The following is a 9,373-nucleotide window of genomic DNA, read 5'->3' on the forward strand; positions in this document are numbered from 1 at the left end:
GAACCACCCTCAGAAGAATAAAGTAGTATTCCATTAACTGATTAATTAATTTCACATATACAAAGACATCGTGTGAATTCTGTTATTTATCACTGGAGTTTACCACACTAAGGGGCAGCTAGGCAGATATAAGAAATCATTTCATGTGATATCTTTTGCTCTCTCCAATGTGATTTCCCCGACATTTTCTATTGTTCATTGTCAATATGTAACAACAAAACATTTTTCGTAATTTCCCCTGCCCTGAAGTACAGCTTATTTAATTGGTTATACTCTGCACCAACCAATATGTATGATTAGGGCCAATGCGGGGTTCTTGCGAGATTTGAAGGCAGCCTGGGAGGAGGAACACCCTGCAAGACATGACTCAGGGAAAAAGACTACATAATGCTTTCAGGTTCCTTCCACTTTCCCGTGATGCACTGCGCGGCTGTGATATGTAGCAGTTGTGTTAGATAAACCATTTCACTTATATCAAGTTCATAAACATACGTAGATGCTGCAGGCATTTGTAATTTTACCTTCGTGGAGTCGGAGCATCTAAAGGCTGGCTAGCAAGAGTAGCCCACGCGAGCTCCGGAGGATACCGTTGTGACCCGTAACTAAGGCAACGTCGAATGACGTGACTCGAGAGTAAACGTTGGAAGAGTAGCCGAAACAATCGCGGGCTATTTGTTTTATGGTTTAGTTCATGTTTTCCTGTCCTGAGCATGCAGAGACACAACTTGGGAAAAGAAAGGCTCATAGTACCCACTGACTTCACCTCACCAGCGGTTTCAAGTAAGTTGTTTCTTCTGGTCGCCTTTTCAGATTTTGCTCGTAACTTCACTCAAATGTCGAGTTTGAAATAATTTTAGCTGACGAGAGCCTACAATGTTCCAAAGTTAACTTAAGGCACTAACATAGCTAGTCTGCATTTGTCAGCTCTATGGTCAGCTAATAGTTGAGAACAAAAAGAGGAGGGAAGTTGTTATCTTGGAAACTTTCTTGAAAAAGCTCTACTTAGGAAACATCAGGCAACTAGCCAACTAACGCATGCACAATAATAAACATTGTTTCTTGTTATGTAGGGAATGTCCAGGAGGACCTGGTACCGCCATCGCATTTTACATCGAGTGTCCAGTCTGCTGTAGCACACAGAGGCGTTCAAATCACAGGGACACCACCAGCCATCTCCTGGACAAAACCAGGTGTAACATCAGCACCATCAGCGGATCCAAGTCCTGCCAATCCATGGCTCGCCATCACTCAGGCCCAGCAGGAAATCTTGGAGCTGAGAAAGGAAAATCAACGGATCATGATGTTACAAGAAAACAGCCTGAGAGGAAGGATCCCTCTGGATCGCCTGTCAGACCTTAGGGCAAGGTATCCCACTATATGTTTTATAAGGTCAGAAATACCATTATTGTCAATCGGTTGGGTGACATATTGGGTACATGAATAGGCCTCTCCCTCAACCACAGATCTGCAGAGAGAAGTGAGCAGTGGTCTAGACGGGAGTCAGAATGGCATCTGGAGGCAGAGAAGCACAAGGCCGAAGCTGAGAGGTTGAAGGGGCAGGTGGAGGCCCTGAAGGAGAGTGCAGGGAGAAACAGAGAAGAGATTAGAGATCGAGACAGCACCCTGAACAGGTAGGAGATATGTTTATGTTAGTATGCAGTCAAGTCATTTAACAGTTTGGCTTGACATTCTCTATGTATTAAACATTTCAGATGTTAGTGATGAATCATTTTGCAAGCTTAACATGGCATAACCTTTGTACAACAGACAGAGCCATGAGTTGGAAGCAATGCGTCAAGAGCTATGTAAGGCTAAGACTGAACTCAGCCAAATCAGAGACGAGCTCATTCACAGCAGTGCACAGAACGAGAAAACAAGCTCAGAGGTAATACTGTTTACCGACAAAACATTTCATTTTGACACTGAAATTCACCTGAGAGTTACTGGTGTCTTATAAGTCATTTTGGCAATTTGTAGCCTGATGTTTTTAGTACAGTCTTGTAGTCTTAATGATACCTGATAGTCACCTGGCAGTTTTAATTAAGCAAGTTTCACTCTGATTTCTTTTCACATATGAATATTCTTCTATGTTTAATGTTTCTGTTTCTTGCAGCTTGAAAGACTAAAGAGTGAGTCAGGTGAGGAAATTGCAAGGCTGAGGAGCGATGTAGAGAGAAAGAAAGAGGAAGCCCGGGAGCTCGCTCTAAAGGCTGAAATGGGCAGGTTACAGGCTGAGGAGGAGGCCAAACAGCAGACTCTGAGACTGTCAGAACATTTGGAGGAAATGCTTAAGAAGCAGGAGGTGGAGGTGTGTGCGCAAGGAAATTTAAACTGTCATAAATCTTGTACATACTGATTTGGGTGACCTTTCTTAAGCTCTACGTCCAGCATTCAGGAACTCATGTCAGCAAGCAGCTGCTCTGCTGAGCTATCCCGGAGCTGAACACTGAGCACGTAGCTCAATGCTTTTCTGGCCTTCCCCAGGAGAGAAACAAGTGAAAGGAGAACTTCTCCTTGGGGATCAATAAGGTATTGCATAATTTTTTATATGTGTCTTAAAATTTCCATTGTTTGTCTCTCCTACCTTTTTAGCTGCAGGAGTTGAATGCTTCCCACTCTGCAGAGTTGGGTGCAGCAAGAAAAACAAACAGTGAACTACAGGACAGACTTCAATCAATGACCTCAGAAGTGCTGCGGCTAAAAAGCACTCTGATGGAGGTATCTACTGAGAGAGATGGGCTGAAAGAACATTTAAGGTGCCACATTCTATCTAAAACTGCTAAAGAGCTAAACATTATCTACATCTGGAGTCAGATTCCTTGATTCTTTTTTGGGGATGTTGTTTATTTTTCAGCAAAATGGGACAAGCTCTTGAGACACAATCTGCAACACTGCACAGCCTCAGAAATTACATCGGCCAGCTTGCCCCAGAGAAAAGAGAGAAGGAACAATTAAATGAAGCTGTTGAGGTGCAGACATTATAAACAGTATTGATTGCCATCAGCCCACTGTAAAGTACTGGCACAGGAAAATACTTTTAACTATTGTTCTTTTCAGTAAAGGAAGAACAGTGGAGGAAATGAGTATTAGATTTATGAATTAACATGCATATTATAATAATTTACCCCCTCTGTGTACTTGTTTATTCTAATCTTGTACATTTTGTAGAGGCTGAACAAAGAGAAGGCAGCTCTTCAGATGACCACAGAGCTTTTAACAGTCAGGCTTAACTCTGTGAATGAAATACTTGCCCTCCAAGAAGAAAAAATGGTGAGGAAGGTGGGTGCTCTTCACATAACAATGAATGACATTAGCCTTAAAAATAGTCTGAAGTGTTGATGTACCCGATGGATCTTGAAGATGCTCATATTTACCATGTTCCAAAGCAGACCACAGGGTTTAAGATTGATGAAGGAACAGGTGCTCTGGTCAGAGATTGTGTATATACATTGTGATTCTGCAGGTGACATATAAAACGTGTTCACTTTTGAATGCATTTGTCTTACTTTTTAAGTGGATTTTGATCAGTTTGGAAAAAATATCTTTCAGAAACTGGAAAAAATTGCTCAAGATAACAATCGTAACAGTGAACAACTTGTATTCTTTAGTTTTTGCATAGGTCTCACAGTTTTATGGTGATGCATTTGAGAGCAGAGACTGGTTTGATAACTCCTTTCTGTGGTGTGGTAATATACGAAAAAAGGGAAAAGAAGCACCCATCATTTTAAAAAGCTTTAGTATGCTTCGGAAAACATCAAGGCTAATTTGTAAGCAGTAATTACCCACGCTCATATGGAGTCTTTGCTAAAATTGTGTTTGTGTGTGTGTCTGCGTGCGTGCGTGCGTGTTTGTTTGTATCCCATACTTATGTGTTTCAATAGACCTTGACAGACCCACTTGTGAAGAATGGATCTGAGGGCCTTCAAGTGATTCAGCTCTGGAGAGAGAAAGTGTTCAAGTTATGCGTTCAGCTGCGCTCAAAGGACGTTGAGTTAAAAGTTGAAAAGGATAAACTCGTTTCAAAAGTATGGCAACAGTCATCCGTTAGTATACCATTGTAAAATCATGTCCAGTGTGTTTGGAACAGTGCTTAAACTGTTTAACTGTATTGTTCTGTGTTTTAGTATAGATCCATGGAGCAGCAGCTCCAGCAGGAGCAGCACCAGGCTTGTGTTCTCCAGCACAGTCTAGATGACAGGATAGCTGAGCTGGAGCTGGAGAGAGTGGAAAAGGAGGTTAGTACCAGGGCAAGTGACTTGATTTATGTGGCATCTGAAATTTTGATGATGCACAATAAAATTGGGGCTGCTTAGGAAAGTGATAAACACTTTTAAATTTTTACTCCAGCAGAGGATGCTGACTATATGAAAACTTTGCTAGTTTCAAGAGCAGATGCGGTTTTAAGAGCAGCAGCTGGCCATAAAGACATTCTCAAAATTGTGCATCATTGTAGATTTGTGTAAGATACTCTATCACATAGATGTGTGTTTTTCTAACCAGACATCGAAACAGGACTTGGCCCAGTCTCACAAGGAAAATTCTCAGCTGAAGTCACAGAGCCAGAAATCGGAGGCTGAACTTAAAATCCTGACAGAGGCAGTGCACAGGTACAACAAACTAGAAGAACAGAAGGAAATTGCACAACAACTGTTCTGTTCAATGTTGAAAGTTTCATCACAGATAATACACCATTTGGCTGTGCCTCACAGGTTCAGTCTGGCATTTGAAAGCAAGGTGGCAGAGGTGGATGCAGCTCAAACGAGGCTCGACATTTTTACCAAGAGGCTAACTTTTGCTAAAAGACGAGTGGAGACAATCCAAGGTGTTTTAATACCAATGGTTGACGGGATGATTGCAGTGTTTCACTTTTAAGTGCATACCTGTATGTCTGGTAAAAAATGTACATCACAATGTTTTGGCTTTACAGGTTTGATCATTAGGAGGGTGGCTCTGCAGAAAGTTCAGCAGGCCAGTAAACAGGCAGAACAGGCTGCTGAGGGGTACAGTATCAGGTTATTATGGAGTCATCTACTCCATAATGCCAAAGTCATGTTTTTAAAAGTTCTTATTTATTCTGATCAACAGCCTCCAAATCCAAAATATTCAATTTTTAATATAAAAGTAAGAAAGCTGGGCATCTATTTGCATTTTCTAAGCTCTTAACAGCAGACGTTTTAGTACTTTTTTTGGTCAAGTAATTACATGAAAAATTAAATGAATCATTACTGGTCAGATTGGAGTGAATTAATTAACATATTTCCTCCAATAACTCTTTCAGCACTAATTCAGAGAATTAATAGGCTAATTCAAACCTACCAATGCAGTTTATACTGCAATTATATGCTTAATGTATACACTGACCAAATAAAGGTTTATTGCTTTACTAACCTGCATAAAAAGAAGTGGCAAACGGGAAAATATCTGTTTCAGCTCTGTTTGGATGGGAATAGGGCAGGGTGACATGTTTAAATCACTACTGTGATATTAATAAGAATATTCTTGGCATATACAGTATCAATATATCACGATATGACAGTTTTATGTAGTATTAGTCTACATATAAAAGCAGTCGCTTTCTGGCTGTTAAGAGTTTGGCTTGCTTTCTTATACACCGTGCAGTTGCTTCTCAGCTTCTCTGCTTGACTTTCTGTTCCTTTATTTGCTCTGCCATCTTGTCTGCGTTGCCCTCCAGCATCACAAACCTCCAGACAGAGCTTAGTTTGGTGTGTGAAGAGAGAGACAAGCTCACACAGGAGCTCAGAAGAACCCCGGAGCTCATTGAGAAAGCTCTGGCTGATCTGAAAGAACAGTGTGAGCACCCTTACAACTCATGACAACTTATTATAATGCCTCGTTCGTTGGCTGTCTTGTGTTTTTGCAATGTATTTGTCTCAGTTCAATTTGTTCATCCTGCTCAGATGAAAGCAAACGCAGGCAGCAGCAGCAGGAGCTGGAGCAGAGCTGGATGGAGGTCCAGCAGGCTGTGGCTGGCAGAGAGAAGGCCGAGCAGAGCCTGCAGCATATCCAGGCCCAGCTGGAGGAGAGCAAGGTCAACCTGGAGAGACTCTGCTCTGAGCTGCTCATCCAGAAGGAGCACAGCAAGCAGGGTGAGGCAGCATCTACCATAAGCCGCATAACTGTTTTTTAGCCTTGACTAATCTGGGGAAAGCAGACTGAGCACTCCTGCTCTTTTTCAGAAATGCCCTTCATCACGGTCTCCTTATATTCACACCTGGGATCAGTCTGCCACTCCACTGTGTTTGTTAGCTTCACTGGAGCAGTTAGGGATTAAGTGACATGCTCAAGAGCACCTTGACAGCAGTTGTTCAGGGAGAGTTTCCAACAACCCCTCCTAAGGGAATATATCTGGCTCTTTAGCTGCTCAATGCTCCACTATTTTCACCAACTAGTTGCTAGCTTTGCCTGTCTGCCATTTGTTGCTAGACATGTCGTGTATAGCTGGTGTTTCTGAGCTTTTTTTTGCAGAAAACAGCTGCCTGCTGTGGCCAAAAATAGTGCTACGACAGCAGTATGAGTGAAAGTTGTTGGTCGGGAAAACTAAAATGATGATCTTAAAGTCGTTACAAAGCTCTGTAGACCTGAAGGGAACTATAAGGTTCCCTAAGGTCTAAATAAAAAAGCACTGATTATAGCCACTTTAATGATGCAGACATCAGATCCACGCTAATGGATTTAATTTCCTTTTTAAATGCCAGGTCTTAAAATGCTTCACTTTATATGCCTCTACCTTTACTGAAACAAAAGATCAACAAATGTTTGCCACTAGATATAATTTAAAAACTAAATTGTAGTGCTTTTTTTCTGACCTTTAGACTACTGCCATTTTGCGGTGTTGTGGTTTGTTGTGTGCTACCATGGTCTTATCGTAATAACTGATGAAGCTGGATTTTATTCAGACAGCTCTGTTTGTCTTGCTGTCTATGAAAATTTGCTAACAGGTGCAGTATGATCCAGTTAATCTCCTTCAGACTCTGTTTCTCAGTATGTGAGATACTGTATTAAGGAATGGTGCATTTATTGTTCCCCTTCAGCCCTGCAGGAGAGGGTGTCTGAGATTGAGGAACGGTGTGCTGAGAAGCTGAGAGAGTTGGAGGTTCAAGTCAATACGGCCAGGAGAGAGCACACCAAAGCAGGTAGCAGGATTAGCACCATGCTACCTCAGCCCACAGAAGCTTAACACAGGGGCCTTAAGTCATATCTGTAATGCAGACTGTGATCTAATATGATTGGAGTTGTTTACACAGTATATAGCAGCATTTCCCAATGGCTCTTGATCTATCTGTATTGTCTCTTGCAGTTATGACATTGCGGCAGTTCGAGAGAGAGGCAGCAAGGAAACAGAACGAGATGAGAGAAAGTCAGTATTTGGGGGGTGCACACATAAGGAGGGAGGTTCCGAATAAACAACTGAAGGAGATGGAGAAGGACAAAAACCTACTGCTGGTAAGACTTTTTAAAGCAAACGACATTTGTGAAAAATGTTGTTTCTGTCTTCATTTCTATTGATGACCTCATATGACCTGAATCTGTTCCAGGCCACTGCTGCTGGACGAGGGCTGACGAGTGAGTATGCAAGAGTTCAAACAACAGCTCTACAAAACTCTGCTAGTCCCAGAGAACAACAACAAAAACCTTCAGGGAGGAGTCGCTCTGTGGAGGCAAAAGTACCTGCAGAGGGTAAGATGTGTCCTAACTCCTCATGTGTCAGATGCTTTTTTTTTAAGTCCTAACATTTACACAGATATGACTGAGCTGACAACAGCCTGTCTGTATCTTGTCAGAGAGACTCCTGTCTGTTTTGGAAGAGCTCCACACTCTCAGTGCCACAGTGGTAAACAGCTCGGAGGAGGAGGAGGAGGAGGACGAGGACGGACAGAATAACAGCGTGGGACCATCCACAGGTAGTCTGCCCAGCTGATACCTGAAGATGAGTCACTGGAGGCTGTGAAAACACCATTAATTTGTACAAAAGGTGGGCAGTGTTGATGATTTAGGAGCCAGGAAAATACACTCAGTCGGAACAATTTGTTTGAGCCAAACATCAGAAAAAAAAATGCATGTCACATTGCTACTGGGTGTATAAGAGGAATAATAGGTGGCTAGTGCAGAGACAGTATGCATAAATTTAACACAAGTGTAAATTCAAGTTTATAAAATGTTTTCAATACATGTTCTGCATCTGTCTCCAGGATGACTTTTAATTACAGAGAATACTGGAAATACAATGATGGAAAAAGTACTCAACTCAGTCAACATATTGCACAAATGTTTGTGAAATTAACACAAGCACTTCTCAACCAAAGTGAAATGGAAGATTTATGTGTTAATGTGAATATCTAGAGTTTCAGTTGCAGAATAGTCTTGTTTTTCATTCTCTTGCTTGGACCAAATCACTTCACCAGTAAGACCATGTTCCACACTTTCACTTTCTTTTACTTATTTTAAATTGGTCCCAGAACAGTTTGATTTGTGCCCACTGAATCAATGAATTGCTTTAAAGTTTAAGATCACAATTGAGCAAAAATGTTGTGTGATACTTTCCCAAAAGAAACTATTTACATATTTTTTTACTACAGATTGAAATAATAGAATCTGTGTTTGTGAAAAATAGCAGGACCGGTGGTCGTGACTTAATTAAATGCAAACGTGACTAGATTTGTCAGTTTTAGTGAGCTTTTTATCAGATAACAAAGAGAAGCCTGTCACATAAAAGCTGACATAGTACTTGTCCTGCTAATGGGATCAGAAGTCTGTACTGTAGAAGTTTATGTGATTGTCCAAGTGTTTCTTTGCTATGCAGAGACTGGTGACTTACTTTTCAGTGTGACCTATAATAAAGTATATTATATATATTTTTCTAGTGCAAATTCTGTGGTCTTGAACACTATGGTCTGGGGGGAAGTAGTGATGAAGAAATTCATGATTTGATGCGAATCAAATTTCCCCATGTCACATCAAAACCCAAAAGAAGAGAAGCAACTAAAACATCTGATATCAAAGTTTTACAATAAGTTAGATTTTTATTAAATAAAATTAGATTTTTGCATAAAGACCTTTAAGAAAATACACAGGGGTTTCTCAGGTCTATAGAATTGGCTGAGAAAGTGAAATTTGTAAAGCAGGTTTAATGTGTTTGGTGCATCTGGCCTGTTTTTATATAACACATCAATAACTAGGCAGACCTATATGATTTCATATTGGAAAAAAAAGATACTTTCTATTTCAAGTTCCTTTATAGTGGCCAGTTTTAAAATGACTGCAGTAATATGGTTGACGATGATAAACATCATGATGAACCAGATAATTGTGCTATTTGTCATGTTGTCATGGGTGCTAATAAATTTTGCAATAG

The 9,373-nt window shown here is 40.8% G+C and overlaps 1 protein-coding gene across 4 annotated transcripts; it reads left to right on the forward strand.

Annotated features, from left to right (window-relative positions):
* The first annotated feature begins 391 nt into the window (after positions 1-391).
* On the forward strand, positions 392-8,854 carry cchcr1 (coiled-coil alpha-helical rod protein 1). Of its 4 annotated transcripts, XR_005709264.1 has the most exons (20): positions 392-780; positions 1,071-1,365; positions 1,464-1,631; positions 1,768-1,885; positions 2,114-2,308; positions 2,593-2,756; positions 2,855-2,969; positions 3,169-3,279; positions 3,882-4,025; positions 4,125-4,235; positions 4,501-4,607; positions 4,710-4,822; positions 4,928-5,012; positions 5,693-5,811; positions 5,919-6,107; positions 7,053-7,154; positions 7,319-7,464; positions 7,557-7,698; positions 7,803-7,993; positions 8,211-8,854. XR_005709264.1 is itself a non-coding variant. In XM_040150880.1 (19 exons), exons 1-19 carry the CDS (start codon positions 711-713, stop codon positions 7,937-7,939), a joined length of 2,631 nt encoding a protein of 876 aa, XP_040006814.1. In that variant the 5' UTR covers positions 392-710; the 3' UTR covers positions 7,940-8,854. The 4 variants fall into 4 exon arrangements, 3 of the variants coding, with proteins under 3 accessions (XP_040006814.1, XP_040006816.1, XP_040006815.1); XM_040150880.1 differs by having other exon boundaries at positions 7,803-8,854; XM_040150882.1 differs by having other exon boundaries at positions 4,928-5,000; positions 7,803-8,854.
* Positions 8,855-9,373: the final 519 nt, after the last annotated feature.

This window comes from Xiphias gladius, chromosome 17 (assembly GCF_016859285.1).
Source record: "Xiphias gladius isolate SHS-SW01 ecotype Sanya breed wild chromosome 17, ASM1685928v1, whole genome shotgun sequence".
Classification (NCBI taxonomy): domain Eukaryota; kingdom Metazoa; phylum Chordata; class Actinopteri; order Istiophoriformes; family Xiphiidae; genus Xiphias; species Xiphias gladius.